This window comes from Salvia miltiorrhiza, chromosome 3, assembly GCF_028751815.1.
Source record: "Salvia miltiorrhiza cultivar Shanhuang (shh) chromosome 3, IMPLAD_Smil_shh, whole genome shotgun sequence".
NCBI lineage: Eukaryota > Viridiplantae > Streptophyta > Magnoliopsida > Lamiales > Lamiaceae > Salvia > Salvia miltiorrhiza.
Window position 1 is genome coordinate 55,653,209 of NC_080389.1, and position 22,563 is coordinate 55,675,771.

Here is a 22,563-nt window from a genome sequence, read left to right on the forward strand (position 1 = left end):
TGGCCTTCGCCAGAGAAACGACTTCCGTCAGAGAAACGGCATCCGCTCTGGCGCACTTGTCTGCTCTGACTAGTGATTCCTCTGCTCTGACTTCTATGCGATGACTTCGCTGTGATGACTTTTCTCCCCTCTGACTTGTGATTTCGCTGCTCTGGCGAATGACTTCTCTGGATCTGGAGCGCTTCTCTGCTCTGGAGAGCTTGGTTCCGCTGCTCTGGCTAGTGCATCTGCTCTGCAGCGCGGGGCTTCGCTTCTCTGACGCGCCAGAGTATGCACAAAAACGTAATTCTTAGCCCAAACTTCTCCAACATTTGCACTCTTCATCTCGAAATCCTAAATCTCCTGCAAAGCATAAAATACACCATAAAACGCACCAATTTCCAGAAGATTATCTTAAAACATGCATATGCAAACCCCTAAAAAATAGAACAATTAAGCATAAATCAATAACCCCCATTCTTCAACAGATTCCATTTTCACTTGCTAATGTGATCTTCAAAAATAAAACCCAGACTTTAAAGGCATACAACCCACAACAAAAGAAAGTTATACCAGAGTGTGAAATTTGTCATGCTTTCGAATCTGATCATGCTTCAACCTAAGGATCTAATCTGTCATCAGGACAAAAAGTGTGAAATTTGAAATGAAGAAATTAGAGTTCTCAACCTTTCGAATCTTGATTTTCCCAAACTACAAAAGAATATTGATTTTCCCAAACTGCAAAAGCTTATTTTATTTTACCAAGGTTGCACGAATCCTTTGAAATCCACTTTCTTGGCTCTACCAACTAAGGGCGAGTCAACTTAATTAGGGGAAGAGGAGTCTGCAACCACGACTCCTTCGAGCTAGCGGCGGAGACTACGCTCGACGATCGAGTTAAATCAGCCGGCGGTGGTAGCGGCAAATGCATTAATTGACGGACGATTTTCTCGGCAGAGTAGAAGTCGAAGGGGATCAGGGGCTCGAGGTAGTGGTGGCGGCACTAATTGAGGATAATTGAGGATGGTGGAGCGGTGGGCGAGGTTTGAGATGAACGGCGGAGAAATCAGGAGTAGCAGCACGCTGGAGAGAAGGGTTGAAGAAGAGTATTTTTATTAATATATTTTTAATGAGGGGCTACAAGGAGGGTGAAATGGTATTTTTATTAATATTTTAATATTTTAATAAATTATAGGCTACAAAGACTAAAATTTGGGCTATGAATAGAATCACCCTTAATGTATTCATCATTGACATGGCAATAGATAGAGAAATCAATTTATCTAGCCATTATATTTAACTACGATTTCAATTGACCTAAACTTCCAAATATAAATTTTTTCCTTATTTAAATAATGGTGAAAACCATAGCAATCCATTCACACCAAAAAGAGGACTCCATTTTTCGTTCAAGAATATCTGAATTTCACCAATAAATAGTTAATGATCTGTGTGTGTGTGAGAGAGAGAGGATGAGGACCTCAACTCATGGTCTCATACTGGCCTCACATTAGACTATCTAAAATGGAAGCTCCGATATATTCTGAAAAAATGTACTGTATTATAGTTTAACGCTCAAACATTCTCTTTTTGCAGAAACTAAACAACACCATATAATGGGGTGCCAAACCCTCCATCTCAATCCTCAATTTCTCTACAACGCACCAAACACAAGACGTTTCTCTCTCCAACCAAACCTTAAACTCCTCAAAACTACCTCTCTATCCTCCAACAACCTAAACGAACCACTTTCAACTGCCACAATCAATCAAACACAAAACCCCACAACTCATTCATCCAACGTTAACTTCAAAACTCTAGGAGATTGCAAGCTCGGCATTTCCCGATACCCTGACTTCGACTACAATGCTTCCGGCGGTGCAGGCTCCGGCACAGCCACAAAGCTTTCTGATGGCCAAGTTTACGTCGAGTTTGACGTAAAAAAGCTCTCCATTCCACCCCTATCCACGGCCACAACCACCTTCTTAGGGCTGCCGCTGCCGCCTTTCCTCAAAATTGACATAGTCCCAGTGGCCTTCCAGGGAGAAATCAACCAAGAATCCGGCAAGGTAAGGCTAACTTCGTCTCAAACTATGAAATACGAATGCCCCCAACCATTAATACTCCATGGCATGTAGGTTGATCTCAAGTTCATAGCCGAGTTCTGCTTCTCGGTCGGTAGCCTGTACAAAGCGCGGCCGCTGCTTGTGGAGACGGTGTTGACGTCGGAAGAATCAAAGGGAAAAATGAGAGAGGGAAGAGGAGAGCGAATGGATGGAGATGGGAAATGCAGGCTTGTTGGGGTGGCGACGGTTGAGCCCATCAACGACCTTTTCATGGACACATTTCTTAGCCTCCCCACGGAATGTCTCGCAAATTTGAATGCTGTTATCTCATTTTCAACCACAGAATAATACCCCCTTTATTAAAAGATACACATATCTCTCAAACTATACTCATGTATTTACCTTGATGAAATATTAATCTGTAACATATATATATGTATGGCGTATGTGATGTAAGCCATGTTCAATGATACAGCAATGTAGTTCAGATATAAAATGAAGAGTTGCAGGTGGTTTTTGCTGCATATATCTATACTATATATATATATCAAAAAGACTATATGAAATAACGGTTTTACGACGTTGTTTTGTCCAGTGTATCAGAAAGTGGCGTTTCACCTTCCATGATGTTAGTGCGGAAGCATTCGCGGTTTTTTCATTGGCGATCCGTTTCAAATTGCAGAAGCGAGTTTCTGGGAGGAAGAAAAGAAGCAGCGAATGAAAATTGATTGGTCTATAAACCCCCAAGAAAACAAGAAAGGCTTACATTTGCATGCTTTGGCAGAGAAATTTTGTGAAACGATCAGTGCATAGTGACTGTCACTCGAATGCAAGTCTTTGGGAGCCAACGAGAGAAGCATATAAGGCCCTTCTGTTCTAACAACTCTGAGTGTGTCCCGAGTTCTGAAATCTTCCCATCGGAGCACAGAGCAATAAGATCAGCATTCTGAACCGTGCTGAGTCTGTGAGCAATCACTAAAGTCGTTCTTCCCTTCATCAGACGAGTCAAAGCATCCTGAACCAGACGTTCACTCACAGTATCCAAAGCACTCGTAGCCTGTAACCACCGGGGTGAGTTAGGCTGTGGACATGATCGAAAGCATCCAATGATATAGAAATAATAAAGCCTTCATAAGAACAACTAAATCAAGATATACATTGCTCTGACATCGAGCAGCAGCATTTCAACTTAAATAGGAACATTCAGCAAAACGCGGCAAATTGAAAAGGTAGACTGTTTCATTTATGAAGAGAGATGAGGAAGAGCCTGAAGTTGGACAGATTTTACCTCATCAAGAATCAAGATCGGAGCATTCTTTAGCAGAGCCCTTGCTATGGCAATTCTCTGGAAATAGGAAGATGGGATCAAATGCTACATATCTGCTCATTGTGCGTGGGTGTGGCACAGAGAGAGGGAGAGAGAGAGAGAGAGAACCACATACTATACCTGCCTCTGTCCTCCACTTAACAACCCTCCACGCTCACCGACCAATGTGTCATAACCCTACAGAAATACAATCAATCAGCAAAGCACGACAAATGGGAAGGGTAGACTATTGTGAAGTACCACACTTCCATTACCTGTGGCAATGAGATTATGAACTCATGAGCATTAGCTGCTTTAGCAGCTTTTATTACATCGTCCTTGGAAACGTTGTCATCTGGGAGCCCATAAGCAATATTTTCTCCAACAGACACGGAGAATAGAACAGGTTCCTACAGCAGATCAAAATATACTGTGTTTAGTAAAGCTAACAAATGCTCTTTATTTGACATTAAATTACTGTCATGTGGGTTTAAAGTCTAATCTGAATCATTTAAGGATCTCCCTCATATGCGCTAGTTACTTATAACCAATAAATTACCCACATGTGTTGGTCTTTGTGGTTATGGTTCTTGGAATTTCACCACTATATATATCCTGTCAAGCTTCGAAATGGTACCAAGTATATAGAACAGATACTCAGACGTGTTATACTTTTGGATATAATTTAAACATTAACGAGGAAGTGTCGAGATAGTTACTTGGTTCACTATGGAAACCGCACGAGCCCATTCACTCTTATCAAATGATCGCAGATCCTCTCCAGCAACAGTTATGCGACCTCTTGTTGGCTGCAATGTCCAGTTACTCGTAAGTAATGATATAAACTTCCATCCACTACTAGAGCTGAACATCAGGTATAACCTCATAAAAGCGAGCTAAAAGCTGTACGACTGTACTTTTCCCGGCACCACTAGGACCAACCAGAGCAGTGACCGTTCCACATTTTAAAGTCAGATCAAGGCCTTGTAAGATTTCCACGTCGGGCCTTAGAGGGTATGAGAAAGAAACATCTGCAATATAACATATCTCTTACAGAATGATGCAAGGAAGGTGTGCATTTTTCCAGCACAAAAAGCCAGTGAACACTTAATGCGTAGCCAATGACCTTATTCAAACTAAAGATTTATGCAAAAGAAATTGTGATGGTAGTACTTCAATCAACCATTAAGATTTTGCAAGAAATATTTTACTAATTTCAGTTTCATCTTGTCTGTTATGCGTGTTATCGGTGCTACGAATTAACTCCAGCATGAAATAGAATTACTAACCCAAAGTCCGTACCTTCAAGGTGAATATCACCGGACTCTGCAAGCTTGCGCACATCACTAGCAGATTTTAGTGACGACATGTATCCCACACTGCTGGTTTGCATTTTCCCGTTGGAATTGGCCAATAGAGGTTCGAGGTTTGGATCATGTGATTTCCTTCTCTTCAAGTCTTTTTCTAGAGCATAAGCTAGTGCTTCATCAATTTCAGCACCAGACAGGACCGAGTTAATTCTTTCAACAGCAGCCAAGGCTCCTCGAAGATCCCCAAATGTGTTCACCACACCTTGAACCTAGAAATTTTGCTTTAGTTTTTAATATTTAAAGAAGGAATATAAGAGAAGATAAATGCAATCCCAAGTGAATATACTCACGGCAAATGTTAATGTAAAAGTGTATCCAATAAAAGAAACCATGGTTCCAACTGCAAGTTTGCCCTACACGCAACAAATCGAGTTCTTCAATATCAAATCAAATTTGCCCTAAATTGAGACATTAGACATGATAACAAGTAATATCCGTTAGGTATCAAGTGAAGATCGGATACAAATTTTCAGGAAGGTCGAAACTTGAAGTTCTTACAGCTTTTACTTTGCTTCCTCCAAGACAATACAAAGCCATTAAAGAGACATAGACGGCAACCCTTGTGATGGATTCATTTATGGACTTAAATACTCCGAGGGTCATGCCACTTCTCTCATAGTCAAGAACCTGACAAGTTCCAATAGCATGTTGAGAAATTCCAGAGATTCTACACTTCTTCCATAACAAAACTTTCTCAAAACATCGGAAAACATAAAACAAAAGCACTACCTGCCGACCAAAAACTGACATTTGACGTTTTTCACCCCCGAATGATCTGACCTGCAATAATCACCAACTCACTATAATTACCAAACACACAATCTCTTGGATGCACAAAAACATTCAGTTTCGATCAAGATTTCAGGAGCTCACAGTACGTATAGCAGCAAAAGTTTCAGTAACACAATCAGCTATAGTGGCTAGTGCAGATCCATGAACTTTAAAGACACTGACGGTTGTTCTCTTATATACAGCTACATAAAAGCATAGATGTCAGTTGAGTGCCCCAATATAGAATCCATACCAAAAAGCCAAACTGTAAATAGGACCCCTTCTCCCATTTGAAGAAAACACTTGGCCAAACTCTATGAGACAATCTTACCAACTACTGCAGACACTGTTAGCATAAGTAGGCCTAAAACTGGCGCCAGCTGGGGGGAAAGAGCAAAAAGTAAGCAAAGTGTTCCAATGACCTGCATAAGGGACGACACATATATATTCTCAGAGTCATCATTCGAAGCAAAGAAAATAAGATTCATTGTAAAGGGCTATTAGTAGTTGCTCTTGAACTTTTACGATTAACACTTAGTTTTTCCAAATATCCATCAGGACAAATAATTGAGAAATACAGTGAGAAAAATGAGGAAGCTTTCTTTGCTACTAAGTCTCCCATTAGAGAAGGTGAGAAATGGTGTCAATATCAATTTAGCTCACTTTTGCTTAGTGTAGAGTAGCTTGCCTCAGAAATTGCCCTGAAACCACGGTCTCTTGATATGTTATCACTAACAATGGTCTTCAGAGAACCCAAATCCGATGTTAATAAGGAAGTCAGTTCGCCAACCTACACGGAGAGCACACAAAATCAGTTATAAAACACAGGGGTCAGTTTATATAAAGTGGAATGGGCTTAGAGAAGAGAAACAATAGATGAATAATGTAACATAAGGTTTAGACTAGTATCATTATTTGCCAATTAATTGCGGTGATGAATGAATAACATGGAAGAATGCTTCATACCTTGTACTTGTCAAAAAACTCCACCTGCAGAAATAAAATAAAACGCTTATTAGGAATTGGACAGAAACATGAATATGAATGCAGTATGTTGTGCATAAAATAGAGGGAGACAGCTCTTCAACAATTTCATTTCACTTCTTTACTGATGAATAAGTATAAGAAAGTGATTTATACAACTGTAAAAGCCTCCAAAAGTACATCATAAATTCTTGAACAACAACTGCTTCTATTTCACAAGCAGTAATCAATTATAATGTCAGCATAGCGCAAGAAAAACGATTTACCTTCTGAATCAACACCCTCTGAAAAATTTGAGCTCTTAAGCTCGACATAACTTTCTCCCATATGCCATTCATGTTTACCACAAAAATAATTGTGAAAATGGGTTCCAATGTATACAGTATTCCCACTTTACTCAGCAGCTGCCAGATAGGTTCTGGTCTTGCCCCAATCAATACTTCGAAAAATTTCCCTGTAATAGTAATATTCGTGTATATCGTCACGATTGACATACTCTGCCCCCACTGATTATTGTGGAAATAAGGATAGAGTTATTTTCATTTATTTATTCATTTATTGGTGTTACTGCATACAGTGTTCAACTTTATTCGACAACAATTCGGAATAGAAGTTCATATTAACAGAGCAGTAAGATATATTGATCACAAGAATGGCCTTTCTAATTCTCCATGGCAATAATGAATCGAGGAAAGTATGTAAAAACATAGGAGGGACATTTTGGAATTGAAGCTCACGTAAATTATATGCTAAAACTGTTCTATAAACAGAATTACACTTGTATATTTTGAAGTATCTCCATGAATACATATGACTGCATTCTAGCTTCCCAAGTCTCCAAATGCATAAAAAGATGTGATACATAAATTCTTAAGGCACATTTGTTGACTTCTTCTTTGACAATTTTCAGATGCACATCTATCATTATGATTTATACTTATAATTCCTGTTCTATTAAAGCATGCACATGGTTTGTGTTCTCCAATACTCTAATAACTGATAGAAGATGTCATTGCTGTGGAAAAATCATGGGTATAACTATCATAATAGAATGGTGCATAACTGTAAAATATGTTAGTAAGAGAAGTCACAATTACAGAATTACTAAGACCTAGTTTTACTCGTCTTCCACAAAGACTACCCAAACTATACATTCAAACATTTGATTAAACATATATGATTAAAACTAGCTTTTATAAAGTAGAGTTACACATTTAGATTCCCTTCCAACTACATTTCATCTAAATGTCCAAGAACTATATATCCGAAAACACCATCATCAAGCAATGCCGCAGTCGACAGACCATACAAGAACGCCCTAGGAAAAACAGTAATTTGCTGTTCACAAAAGCTACAGAACTACATCACATGAATAGGTCTAAATCATGTGAAAACAGATATCACATCCTTTTCTCAAAGCTCAGAAAACATAGAATAGCAAATGTGAATGTGATTAACTTGGACTCGCTAACCTAAAACAACATCCACATAGTTATGATGCATCACAACAAAATCCCCTAATCTAAGAATCAAGATTGCAGCCAACTACTTCACAAGTAAAATTCTCCGAAAATGTACAACTCCCACATACCAGAGTACAAGGGCATGGCCAGTGTACAACTCGTACAGCCGAAAAGGGTGAGAACTGACGCCAAGGCTCTCCATTTATGCCGCGAAACAAGTTTCCACAACAGCCCCCAACTAATTACATCAAGCGGCTGCAGCTCCACAATATAGGTGCCGTCGATTTTGGGGTCAACCTCCGACACGATTGCGTCGAAAGCCGGGCCCGAAACATAGGCCCGTCTGATGATACTTGATGCTGCTAAAGCTCTTGATCCTTTAACAGATACTGGCCGAGAAAACGAAGCGGGCAAGCAAGAAACAGACTGCCTGTTTAGATTGTTGCTGAGCTTGAGCTTCAATCTTGAAGTTTTGAATTTAATCAAGTGTTTGGGGGAATAGAGGTTGAAGGAAGGTGCAAGAGGCGTTGCTGCAGCTGCTGCCATTTTTTTGGTGGTTGGAGAGTGTCGAGTGTTAGTTCATGATTTATAATACAACAAAAAGGCTTGTGAAATGCGTGCAAGAAAAATTTTCTTGATTATCTTCTGAATTTGATTGCAAATTTGATAAAGCAACAACAACGAGTTACTAATTAGATTTTGGATTCTAGTCCTTATTTCGAAGTTCGAACACACATTCATGAAATTAACAGTGAAATCTCCCATTATAGGATTGTATTTATTGAGGAAATGTAGTTTTTTTAGCCACTTCAAATTGAGAAAATTAGTTATTAATTTGATTTCATTTTTTCAGTTCCAATTTTCCATTTTCAAATTTCTTTTTTTTTTTTTAAACAAGCCATTTTCAAATTTCTAGACTTCTTTTTTTTTTTTTGAGAGAAAAATTTCTAGACTTCTAGTGTAGCTTCAAAGTATCTGGGTTTACTAAAGGTTTTGTTTAAATCTAAATAATTTGTTCAGTGGTATTTATGTCATTTACAAAGGTCATTAAAATCTATCTATTATATAAAAACACAGTTTGTAACAAAATGACAATTAAATAATCATATTAAGAGTATTTATAAAACTCAACAAATCCCATAAAATAGAAATACTCAACAAATCTCATATATTTTCTCTCTCGTATTCTCTTTTCATATTTTTGTGATTGTTTTCTTTTTAAAAATAAATTTTATTTATAAAAATTATTCAATATATATATATATCTTAAATTAAAGATAAATGAAGGATCTTTAATTTGGTATGAAAATTATCAAATATGAATTTAAAACAAATAAATTACTCCCTCCGTCCCATTAATAAAGACCTAGGTCTTTTGGGCACGGAGATTAAGGAAAGGTAGATTAGTTGTTAAAGTATTGTGGCCCACCACTATTAGTGTAGTTGATTAATGTCTTTATTAAACCTCAACTCTCTCTCTTATCTGCTCCGACCACCGCCGACCACCAGCGCCGCCGCCGCCGTCGACCACGACCGTCGATTCCCTCTGTTATGCCGCTGAAAATCGAACTCATAAACAATTGCAAATAGAGGATTGCAGAAACTGATTCAAAAATAGAGGATTGCAGAAACTGATTCAAAAATTGAAAAATCGAACCCAGAAACAATTGCAAATCGAACCCAGAAACAAGTGCAAATCAAACCAAGAGATAATCGAACCCACAAACAATAGTAGTGACGCCGGCCACGGACGTTGGCGGAGGAGGGAGGCGGTGGCAGAATTGGGGCGAGGAGATGGGTGGCGGCTGTCGAACCCAAGAGATAATCGAACCCAAAATCAAACCAGAATTGGGGCGAGGAGATGGGTGGCGGCTGTCGAACCCAGAATTGGCAGAATTGCAAATCAAACCAAGAGATAATCGAACCCAAAATTGAACGCTTGCAAACCCTAGCCCCCAGCTCTGCCGCCCTGCAAACCCTAGCCACTAGAACCAGATCTGTCGGAGAAGAGAAGAGAATGGGTGGCGGCTGTTCGGTCGGAGAAGGCGGCGGCGGCAAACACAGAGGTCGAGAGAGAGAGATGAGCGAGAGAGACGAGGAAGAACCGAGAGGGGAAGAGAGAGGAGTCAGACAGAGAGAGATGCGAGGGGAAGAAGGAAGGCGGTCGCGGCGCGGCCCCAGAGCCGCCGTCGGCTGGAGAAGGAGAAGCAGGCGGCGGCGGAGAAGGAGAAGAGAGGGGGAGGGGCGCCGCGCTGTTCGGCGGGGCTAGGGCTAGGTCTCGGCCCTCTGCCCCCGTCAGTGGTCGGAGAGGCGAGGGGTGCTCGGCGGTGGTCGGAGGCTCGCCGGAGAAGCTGGATTGAGAGAGAGAGAGAGACGAGAGAGTGAGAGAGGCGGAGAGGCGGATTGAGAAAGAGAGAGACGAGAGAGTGAGAGAGGTGGAGAGGCGGTGAGAGAGTTTGATTAATTAGTGTATCTTATGCCCTAATTATTTCCTTTTTTGGAAATGTGTCTTTATTATTGGGACAGCCCAAAAAGGAAAGTGTGTCTTCATTAGTGGGACGGAGGGAGTATTATACTTTAAAATTTTGTGTGTGCTTCTGTGTGTTGTGTGTGTGCGTGTGTTTGTGTGTGGAGTTGTGTGTGTGTGTTTTCTTTTAAGTAAATGAATGGGTTGTGGGCTTAGGAATTTAGTATGGGCTTCAGCATTTGGGCTGATTAATTTCACCTTTTGGACTTGAGTTTTGTTTAAATGGGCTGAGATTAATATAATCATTGAACTTCAACCTTGAACTTGAGCCTAGATTCATTAAATGGCTGATTTCTATTAATTAATTTGAGTTTGAGATGGATTTTCATTTTTAAATTATCTATATATAATTTATTTTGTTAATTAGGCTGATATTTTCTCATGTAGAATAACTTTCAAGTTCTTATTAAAATATTTCAAAGCTTGATTAGGCCCTTATATTTTGAACTTATTTGACTAGGTGCGGCGCGACTAGGACGTAACTGTTAATTTGAATTATTCAAGTTATCTTCAAGTGCTAATTTTCAGGTGTGAGATTTATTTAGTACATGCTGTGGTTAATTATTGTCAATTTTAATATTATGTGTTTACCATATGTGAGTTAATTTAAATATCGATATGGGCCAGCATAATTGGTCTAGGACGTCACAGTCCTTGGTATGCCACAATGCGATTTACGTGTTAAAATTTAGGTTGCAACCATAGTCGCCAGGGGCCAGCATAATTGGTCCAGGACGGAAAGGTCCTTGGTATGCCACCGTGCGAATAAATATTATAAATGTTAAGATCGTATGTGTTTACCGTTCTATTAACTTGGACAATTATTGCATGAATTCCACATTTAGTATACTTTGTATGCTCACCCCAAAGTATTTTTAACATTTTCATGAAATTGAAGTTGGAGACGCAGTGGAGAGTCGAATGGGCACATCTAGTCATATTTTGAACAATGATGTCATTTTGAAATATATGTAGTAACTAATATTTTGTATAGTATAAGTTTAGCATCTCAAACCATGTTCTCTTGAACTTAGTTTTGTATCCAATATTTTTGGTGTAGCATAAGTCTTGGATCCTAAACTATTTGTGTATCATGTCCAACGTTTCAAGTTATAATATTAGTTCTTTATGTTTATGTCATGTCTTGAAGCTTTTAAAATTCAAGTTTTATTTGAGCATTTTATTTATTAGTTTATTTACTTTGGAATTTGTTTTAAAATGAGCAAAATTATTTACTTTATGATTTTCCGCGTTTAAATGTTTCTTTAAATTTATTTATAACACTTTAAATAGATTAGGGTGTTACAGAAAAGATGGGTATAAATCTGACATTTCGTTATTAAGGAAGGGAAATTTTGGCTGCAAAAAATAAGTGTGAAGAAATTTGTGGCTTATCGATTGCATGAAAGGCGTGGAGAATTTTCTATATTGTTCTATTGTTGATGTTTGTTTCAGCAATTTGTTGTTGATACTTATACTATGGTGGAAGCTGGTAGATTAAACTTTGTTCGATTTAACCAAAAACAGTTTCGATGTGATTTGTATAAAGGTTTGGCAGATGCTTTGATGCGAGGTGACACGGATCCAGCTATGCATGGACAACGAGTTATTTTGCCATCTTCATTTGTTGGAGGTGCTTGATACATGATTCAAAATTACCAAGATGCTATGGCTATTTGTAGTTGGGTTGGATATCCAGATTTGTTTATCACCTTCACTTGCAATCCAAAGTGCATGGCCAGAACTAAATAGATATCTTGATGTTAAAGGTTTGAAGCCAGAGGATCGGCCTGATATAGTTTCTTGGATATTCAAGATTAAGCTAGCCAATCTAATTCACAGTGTTTGTTATGATCGAGTATTTGGTGTGGTAAGAGCAGGTATGTATATATAGTATTTATATATATATATATATATATATATATATATATTTACATTATTTAAATTCATTGTCTAATTAAATTTTTTGTTTCTTTAGTTGTTTATACGATAGAGTTTCAAAAGCGAGAGGGTTACCTCATGCACATATTTTGTTATGGCGAAAGAGGATAAATATCCGGATGCTGAAGGTATAGATAAGATCATTTCTGCAGAAATTCCTGATCCAATTACTGATCGTAGATATTATGAAGCTGTGAAAGAATTCATGGTTCATGGTCCATGTGGTGCACTTAGAATTTCACCGCCATGTATGTTAAAGGTCGTTGTACGAAGTATTTTCCAAAGAAGTATGTTGAAGCAACAACTCTTGATGATGATGGATATCCTGTGTATAGGAGGCGAAATGATGGACGTGTTGTATTGAAGAATGGTATATCTTTTGGATGTGTGGGGGAAAAGTGCTTTCAACACTGTAATTTTTCCTCTGATGGAAACCCCATTGATGGCCCATGGTATCTGCAGTAGCCACTTTACATTCAGTGGAAGCAATGGGACTGCCGTAGTGACTGTCGTTACCACTGCATGCTCTCTAGAGAAGAAGAAAGACAGGAACTTGGCTACAAGCCTGTAAACTACCATGGGAAGTGGCCATTCAGGCGTATTTATGGGATCCAGGTAAAATGACGCGTTACTTTGTGCAGAAAATGCTCTCCCTCAGTCCCTCATGTACTGTTGTCTTCTAGCCATTATAGTGTTCATGAGTGATTAAGTACACTAAATCTAGTCAATCTTCAAGAACCTGTTTCGGTTGCTTTCTCTGCTCTTAATCTTGCGGTACAGTTTCATGGATGGGTATCATTCTACATCCTTGTAAACTACAAACTGCCCTTTAGACCGAACAAGAAGACATATTATGAATACTTCGAATTGAGTTCCGTTTGTTTTTACTTCAGATAGAAGTTTTTCTTAGTTTTTGAATAGGATGGTATAAGCAGAAGTAAAACTCTGAAAAAATAAAAAATACAAATCTGAAATGGAGGAAATCGGGTATAATTTGCAGTATTCTTCTATGATGATATTACAGTATCCTTTTATAATAGACTGTCTTACCTCCTCTTGATGACTAACAGTAAAATACAAGTGATAATACTGAAACCTTTTATGAAAAGGATGGATATTTGTCTGTCAATGTTGCATAAAATTTATACAACACTGTGGAGCCCAACGAAGATGTGCGTTTTGCAGGATTGAACATGAAAGTTTGCGTGGCAATGGGTGTCATACAGATAGCTATCTGGGTAGTCTGGGGTGGTGTCTCTGGCCACCCTTCTCGTTGGAAGCTGTGGGTGGTTGTACTCGGAGGTGCTCTTGCTTGGGACTTGTTGACGCTCATGCCCTTTGGCATGCAACCACAATTCCGCTCACTTACCTATGGTGGAGTTTCGTAAGGGACGATGCAGAGCATAGAACCTCGGTTCTCCTCAAGAAGACCAAGTAGTAATTCTATTGACCTATTTGTGACGCTTCTCCTTGATTTGCCGTTGTACGTTATTTGTTTTTTCTCACAGTTGATGCATTTCCCTGAAGTGCTACTAATTGTGGGTTTGCTTTGGCTTTGGTTATCTGAAAATATTGAGTTGGGATACTTGTGATAAGGTTAATTGATGACATTCAAGAGTTTAGGTAAAACTCGTGTGCATTCGAGTATAATACATACTCCTTCTGTTTTTTTGTAAGTGTCGTATGGAAAAAAAATACGTATACCAAGAAAGTTGGAGTATTCCTTTGTGCTCATATAATCGTTAATGCATAAAAATAATTTCTAATTTGTGATATTAAAGAAAAAGAGTAAAATAGGAACTTGGTCATTTTTTTATTCTCAAATTTTAAAATAGGACACTTAAAAAGGAACAATAAATTTATCTTAATAGGACACTTAAAAAACACAGGGGAGTATACTCTTAATTAAATTCAATTAGGGGTTCATCCGTTTTCAATAAAAAATTATTAAATCCTTAATTATAATTTCATTTGGATGGCTGCATTGGAATGTGTTTATATTCAGGAAGCCTAAACAATTAAGCATAGTAATATCATTTGTTTTATTAAATGACATTTACAATTTACAATTATTAGATCACCTTATTTTTTTTAAAAAAAATAAAAAATATAGTATTAGATGAGCTCCGCACTTGCCAAAAAAATTATCAAGGTGTGAAATAAAAGAATATTCCTAATCCACCTATATATCAACTTAAAAAGCTCCATAACGACACGTCAGCAGAAACTTCCACGTCATCAGCGTAGTAGTGAGGTGGCGGCAGCATCATCCCCTCCGCCATATTGGTCAGCAAGCCATGCATCCCAAACACTTCCTCCTCGTCCACAAACCACACATTCTCCGGCGACTTTGGCCGGAAAGCCTCCGCTGCCTGGACCGCCACCCTCCTGATCTCCTTGGCGTCCGTGGACGCCGGGACGGGCAGCCACCACGCGGAGTCGGCGAAGTTGAGGCACGCGGGCCGCCATGTCGACGGTGGGGAAGGTCCCCAGCCATATCCTGGACTTCTTGTTGGGCTCCCTCACCTCTTGTTGAGCTCTGCCGCCGCACGCCGCGGTAGACAGGGTGGCGCGTCTCCCGGAACTTCTTCCTCCCCGCGCGCTTCTTCGGATTGTCGGAAGCAAGAATCACTTCGTTTTCCGACGTGGAATGCACACGTGGAAGGTGATTGTCTGAGGCGAACATCTGCTTTCTTTGCCGAATAGTAGAATCTTGTATTATATGCATTGAAAAAGTTGATGAATCGTGTGCAAGTGCAAATGATGGAGAAATGTGTAATTTATATGTGAGGGTGCAAGTGATTAATCATTAAAAAATGATAGATAAGTCATAAATGATACACGGAAATGTAGATAATGCGCCAGGCTAGCTAACTGCCTACGGTTTGTATCTTTTAACACTGATAAGATACGCGAAAGAGTGATTAATTGATTAAAGGGCCAAGTTCTGGAAGCGGATTCATGGGCCACGTGACGAATGCGTTTGGCCCATACCGGTGTTTATTTCTAATTGACTAATGAGGGCAGTATTTAATTAGATAGTGACACTTGTAGTTCACTGCATCACTTTTTAAAGCAAGCAAGAAACCAGAAACTTCCTCCATGCACAAAACTACTATCTTAATCGCACAAAACTAAATTCAAAATTCGTTCATTTTCTATTTTTGTATAGTTTCAACATTGAAAATTTTAATATTGACTGATTAACAGGGAAAATAAGTAATTTAACCCTATAATAGAGATCACTATAATCTTTGGCAACTTATACTCAAAATTCGATCAATCAAATCTTTTATGTTTCAATTTAAGTGCAATTAAGCCTCTTCGCCTTATGACTAACTAACGTTGTTTATTAATTTTTTTTTTGTTATTGTTGCACTGCACTGCACTTCCTTTCTCTCACTCTGTTCCTCGCTCTCCCGCCATTTCAAGCTCGACCTTTTCATGGGCAATGGCAGACTCGAGTAGTTGTTGTTGGAGAAGCGCAAAACAAGGAGTAGTTAGACGACAACGGCAACTTCTTGTTGTTGTTTGCTCCCGGGGCCAAGAATGAGTCGGTGAGGAGGGACCCACGACTGTTCCTTGTTGTTTTTCGGTGGTGAGAGAGAGAGGCAGAGGCAGTGGCTCCTCGCGATTGTCGGCCGAAATAGGAGAAGAGGTAGAAGGTGGCAACCCTGCTAGTTCTGTCGCTAGCGAATAACGATAGTGGAGGCAAGCAGTGGATTCCACCGGAGACGGAGGCGAAAGATTAAGAAAATTTGGGATTTATTTTCAAAAGGATAAATTTTTGTTGGAGAAGAGAAAATGGGGATCAAGAGGTTAAGAGTTTGGCTACGCCAAAAATATTTCTAGTCAACTATAGCAAATTGGAGTCGTACTGCGATGCATCACACATGACGACGGTGGAAGAAATTTCATTGTCACCTCAGATGGGACTCTGATCGCATCATAAAGTCTAGCCATGATGTTGGCAAGATCCTAGGGGTCCTTAGCTCAAGCATTGAAACTCAAAGTGTGCACATCTAATCCAAACCATCATCCACAATTTCAAGTTCATAGAGAAAGAAAGAAAGCAACTAAACTTGGGGAAAAACTCCAACAATAACAATGATACTACATGCTCAACTCAAACTGGTGCAACATCATTTTTTTTTTCTTTTCTTCTCTTCTTTTTTTTCGATTTCTTTTTCTCTTTTTTTTTCTTTTTTTTTTCTTCTGCAGCACCTTTCCTTTTTTTTATATCATCAATCAACATGCAATCATCATCTACAAAAATATCCCCACAAATCGTCTCCCAAAACTGCTCCCGTCCCAAAAACTGAACTGATCAATGCCACTGTTTGGCCACACGGATCACAGATCCTTATCATTTTACACAAGACAGCAGTTTGGGCAAACATCACATAAAAACTCAGCTTAACTTTCTCTAGTAAATGATGGAATGAGGTTCAAGATTAAACATGCATCACAGGGTCAAGAAAAAGTCCAAAACATGCCTTGGTTTATTATTTAGTGACTATTAAGAACAAAAAGGTTCAAGGCTTCAAACACGGCTCACTAGGGTTAATGTTCAGGTAGGAATTCAAAAGCAGGCCAAATGGCTACCCTAGTGCCTTCTATCATGCATCACCAATGACTCACAACATGTCACAACTTCATGAATAACAAACCACTCAAAAAAGAAAAATAGTAGAGAGTGCTCTACTCTACTAAGAGCAATTCTCACTTATATGTGGCTTTTTACTCATTGTTGCTCTTGCTTGTCATTCCAAATTTCATCCAACAAAAACACAAAATTTTCAATCTCAAAATCCCAAATCTCAAGTTCATCACATAACTCAACCGGGCAGCATGCTTATCACTAATATTTCAACAACACAAAGCTCAAAACACACAAAAACAACATAACAAACGGACTCGACAGAACACAAACTCAAAGACGCCCTCCTCACACTTAGATTTTGCTTGCCCTCAAGCAAACAAACAAAGCATAAGCAAAGGAAGGAAGTCACCACAAGTATATAAAAATCGTCTGCCAAGTCGAAGATACTCCAGCCGCAATCCTCTCAATTTCCAAAGCTAGAAAAAGTAATAACATAAAACTAAAACTTGCATGCATAATATAAAACGTACTGAATGATCATAAAAAAGGAATCAAAAAGTCAACTCCTAATTCCCTACTTAAAAATTGCGGCTAAGTCTAAAAAACAAGATAATAACCTAACTCCTCATGCCTGCGGCTCTCTCCCTTAAGAAAATATATATATGGGATTAAAATCCCTAAGTGCCGCCTCTCTCTAACAATATGGGCTTCGGCCCTTTAATAAAACACAACCCAAAATAATTAAAATAAGAGTTTTGGGTATAATTAAATCTAGACTAATTAATCCAAGCTCAATCTCTAATCATCTCCAAAATCAATCAACTTCTTCCATAATTCTCGACTTTCACCAACCTCTTCCATCCACGAGCACCCATCTCCAATCCATCTAATTCCTGCGCCAAAATGTCATAAACTATGTAAAATCATATAAAATCATGGCGAAACACACACCAAACTAAGTAGCTAAAATACACACATCAGGGATCAAGAGGTAGGGGTGAAGGAGCGGCGACGACTATTCTTCATCGTCAATCATTTCATCGAGAGAGAGAGAGAGTGTTACAGAGAGAGAAACATGAGTTTAAGAGATAGAAGTAAGGGAGAAAAATAATTTGGAGGTTTTGCATGACTTAGAAAGGAAAATGGGAGAGCGAGAAGAAGACACTGGTGGGTGGCCGTAGTGACGACACCATTCGTCGGGCAGGAGGTAGCGGCGTGAGGAATAAATGGGAGAGAGAGAGAGAGATTTTTCATGAAGGGAGAGAGAGAGAGAGCAGTACAATAACTAAAAAAAAGTACAAAAGACGTCAGTTGGCCGTCAGAAGAAGGGGTTTAATTGCACTCAAATTGAAACATGAGGAACCTGATTGATCGATTCTTGAGTATATGTAAGGGTGTTTGTGATAGCGGTTAAAAATTGCTACTTTTTCCACATTAATATAAATAATTTTAACTGATCAACTTCATTTGTTATGCATATATATATATATATATATATAAACCTTAGTTATCTAATAATTATTTAATGTGGAATATATAAACAGAATATATATTATAAATAGTAATATTAATCTTAATTAATAAATTTGCTGAAATGGTTATATTAAGTAAGTATGAGGGACCATATAAATATCATGTTTTAATTCCAAACTAGTCCCAAAATAGGTTATGCAAAAAGTTAAAGTAACTCACTAATTGTGTTTTACCGAGCTTGTGTGTTAAATTTCGAGTAGTTCGAAAGTTATGTCACGGTGGACCTTACTTTAGAGCACTCTTTTATGTTTGCGGGCTTTAAAATCAGAACCGGTCATGATATTAAGGGGGCCTTAGATGGAAAAAAAAATACTCGTTAACACATGACATGATTGTCTTTCATACTTATAACTAAATTGGACAATTTTAACATTAAGGCCACGTTTGATAGCCTGTATTAGGCTGTATTAGCAAAGGTATATTGCAATATATGTGTGTTTGATATCCTCTGCACCTATTCCATATGGCCCGGAAACATGCATGGGCCCGGAGATAAATCACTGTTCACTTGGGAAAACGCAACTGGCACCCCCCCTCGGATACGTTTTCTAGCCTTGCAAAATGACACCCAATACCGAATTTGCCCTCGATTTTTTACTCAAAAATTCGTCAGCATCGAAATTTCCCCCACATTTTCGAATCTCAAAAATCTGCTGAATCTCCCTTCAAACTCGGCGAAGAACCCTATCTCTGCAGCATCAACACACGGTAAGAATGGATTGGATTTGTGGATGAAAGATGCAAGAATTGAAAAAAAAAAATAAAAAAATCCAAGAACAGAGATTGTTATGTGTGGTTGTGTGTGTTGTTGTGGCCACGTAAATTCTGTTGGAGTTGATGGAGTCGACGGAAAACGTGAATTTTTTTGGAGTCGACGGGAACGTGAATTTTTTTGGAGGGCAGCCCAATTCTTCGCCGGGTGAGAGATTGGGAGGAAGACAGTTTATGTTGGAACTTGGAAGAAAGGGGATGGGGTTGGGAAGCAAGACCACGTCATGTTCTATGAATAAAGAAAGGAGTTGGAGGTGTTTGGGTTGGACACGTGTTCAATATAAGTAGAAGTGTATTGTTGAACTTTTAATCTCTTTATTTATTTATTTATTTATTTATTTAAGGTTAAAATGGTAATTTATTAATTTAATCTAGAGTAATAAATTATCTACCAAACATATATAAAATAATAATAATCTCACCTAATCTATATAATTTATCTAAGTTTTAATTATCACACTTTATCTCAATTTAGATATCAAACGTACAATAAACTATTACAGAATACATAAACAATTATTGAAATAATTTAGATTTTTAACATTTTGATAAACAAAATCATCAATAACATCTTCAAGATCAAGTTTTTCAAATACCATATTTCTAATACATGAAATTGCTAACCTATTTAATATTTCTTAAAACATAGTACTTGAGCAGAGCAGTGAACAGAGATCATAGAGAATCCAGATATTGAGACTTGAGAGAGGGATATAGACTGACAACTATTTTTTGTTAATAAATCCATTATCCATTAAAGTGAGATATATCTTTTCACTCACAATTCACTCTCATATAATATTTCTTAAAATTTGTGTCACCCACTCCGCCACATATTTTTAAGAAACGGAGGGAGTATTGATTTCACAAGTAAATAAGAATCTTAAGAATGAAAAAAATAGATTACCTAATAAAAGATAGGAATAGGAATCTTGAAAAGATGTGTAATATTCTTTATTTTTAACATTCTTAGCATTTAATAAAAAATTAATCAAACATAAAATATTAAATTCTAAAATCAAATTACTTCTATAAAATCGAAGTCATACTAAACAAATGAACCCAATAAGATAAAATTCATGCTAAATAAAAGCGTCCAACAGTACAACAAATATTCTTATATCTCTAGAATTAATCTACCAAAAAAAAAGTACAATAAAAATGAGAAAATAACATAGACAACACTATGACTTCCTAGATCGTTCATCTCAAAAGAAAATAATACTAGTATTTTTTTTTGAAACGAAGAAAATAATAGTAACTTGATTAGGAAGATCAGCAAAATTGTCTATTCCAATAATGAGTAGGGCTACCAGATGAGCCGCACACGGGATAACGGTTAACACCTGCCAAACCTTCCATGAAAGCGCGTGAAACACGTGCTAAGGCCCATAAGAAAAAACACATTTTTTTAGAGAGAAAAAGACACATCTTAATATTCACTTCATCCACCAAATAACTACTCACAATGGAAGATACGAGTTTTAAGATGAAAAGATAAAAATATGAAAAGACACATCTTAATATTCACTTCGTTCACCAAACAACAACTCACGAGGGAAGACACGAGTTTTAAAATGAAAAGATAAAAAATCCCAACGATACACACACACACACACACACACACACACATATATATATATATATAAGAGGTTAAATAAAAATACTTCTTAAAATATACTCTTTTCGTCTCATAAAAAAATATGTACTCCTTTCGTTTCATAAAAACTTGCACAATTTTCATTTTTCGTCTATCCCATGAAAACATGGATAGCCATTTATGGTAATAATTTTCCACTAAACATCACAAACAATGCGGAACTATTTCTTCACACGCACCACACTTTACAAGATTTCTTAAAACTCGTGATATCCCATATTATGCATGTTTTTATGGGACATATGAAGTATAATTTTCATTTTTCGTCCGTCCCATAAAAACATGCATACCATATTTATAGTAATAAGTCTCCTATTAAACATCACAATCAATATGAGATCCTTTTTCAACTCAAACTACACTTTACAGGATTTCTTAAAACTCGTGTCGTTCCATACTATGCATGTTTTTATAGGATAGAGGGAGTAAAATAGAAATCATTTTCAACCCTTATGTTATCAAGATCTACGGTTGATTCATCACCTTGTTGGATGAATCAATGGTCCTAAATTATAAGTTTGAATCTCATAGGTAGAAAAAAAAAATTAATTTTCAAAATTCATAATTTATACAGCGAATTCATACGTGTTCTACATAAAATTTAGACATTTACACACAATTTTTCAAAGATTAAATCTCAACCGCTAGATTATGAGTAAATTAATAGTGTAAATTTGTTCCGATTTTATAATATAAGGATGATTTTCAGCCTAACCTTTCTCTCTCTCTATATATGGGTGAACTAAAATAAAAATACGTTTTAGAATATAAAATAGAAACTATTTTCGGCCCTTAAATCATGCATATATTTTATTTATATATACACTGCAGATTTTAAATATATGAATGAATAGTCGTTCAAACCTGAGTTCGAATCATATAGGGGCTTAAATTTCACCATATATTAAGTGAATATGTATAAATATTGCATTACAAGCAACGTATTCATGTATTTATATTGACTTATTCGTTATTCTCATTTTTCACGAAAATATTTTCAATATATATATATATATATATATATATATATATATATATATATATATATATATATAGGGAAGAGCTACCTTGAAAACACTTCTTAAAATAAATAAAAACATTTTTCAATGTACGAATTTAATGTAGAACACGTATGAATTCATTCAACATGGTTACGAATTGTGAAAAATAATTTTTTGCTATCTTTGGGATTCGAACTCAGGACCACGAATTCATCCAACATGGTTACGAATCAACCATAGATCTTGACGATCTAAGGGCTGAAAATTATTTATATTTTATATTTTAAGAAGTGTTTTTATTTTAGCTCTCCCCTATATATATATATATATATATATATATATATATATATATATATATATATATATATATATATATATATATATGGGTGCACTCAAGTGATATTTGCTATTTTTCATGAGATCATGAGTACAATGAATAATGCAATATATATTGCTGAATAATACAGTATATACTGATGAATAACGATATTAAAAAAATTGGTAGAATTTTATCTCGCTCCAGGATTCGTACCCTTGTAAAAAATTTCGACATCTAGGTAAATATCAACCATAGGATACATAAAATCA

At 37.2% G+C, this 22,563-nt stretch overlaps 2 protein-coding genes and 2 pseudogenes across 2 annotated transcripts; 2 read left to right on the forward strand and 2 right to left on the reverse strand.

The window, feature by feature from the left end:
* Positions 1 to 1,444: 1,444 nt before the first annotated feature.
* LOC131014549 (uncharacterized) lies at positions 1,445 to 2,569 on the forward strand. The gene is made up of 2 exons (XM_057942553.1): positions 1,445 to 2,048; positions 2,118 to 2,569. The coding sequence occupies exons 1-2, from the start codon at positions 1,596 to 1,598 to the stop codon at positions 2,391 to 2,393; spliced, it is 729 nt and encodes a 242-aa protein (XP_057798536.1). The 5' UTR covers positions 1,445 to 1,595; the 3' UTR covers positions 2,394 to 2,569.
* LOC131014547 (ABC transporter B family member 28-like) lies at positions 2,419 to 8,684 on the reverse strand. The gene is given in 18 exon segments (XM_057942551.1): positions 2,419 to 2,737; positions 2,812 to 2,909; positions 2,911 to 3,102; positions 3,334 to 3,390; positions 3,493 to 3,549; positions 3,627 to 3,761; positions 4,071 to 4,160; positions 4,234 to 4,382; positions 4,654 to 4,930; positions 5,012 to 5,074; positions 5,220 to 5,348; positions 5,451 to 5,501; positions 5,595 to 5,695; positions 5,824 to 5,914; positions 6,181 to 6,282; positions 6,459 to 6,482; positions 6,743 to 6,930; positions 8,068 to 8,684. Coding segments are annotated over 17 exon segments (2,169 nt in total). The 5' UTR covers positions 8,486 to 8,684; the 3' UTR covers positions 2,419 to 2,737; positions 2,812 to 2,864.
* A 2,400-nt stretch (positions 8,685 to 11,084) lies between these two features.
* Positions 11,085 to 13,989, forward strand: LOC131019028 (uncharacterized; annotated as a pseudogene).
* Positions 13,990 to 14,526: 537 nt separating this feature from the next.
* LOC131014550 (dehydration-responsive element-binding protein 1C-like) lies at positions 14,527 to 15,150 on the reverse strand (annotated as a pseudogene).
* Positions 15,151 to 22,563: the final 7,413 nt, after the last annotated feature.

What these genes read in the sequence shown, in the direction of transcription:
- LOC131014549 (XM_057942553.1), top strand. Translation starts at nt 1,596, where the DNA reads ATGGGGTGCCAAACCCTCCATCTCAATCCTCAATTTCTCTACAACGCA. An exon ending in TCAACCAAGAATCCGGCAAG is followed by an intron (nt 2,049 to 2,117) that starts GTAAGGCTAACT and finishes CATGGCATGTAG; the next exon opens with GTTGATCTCAAGTTCATAGC.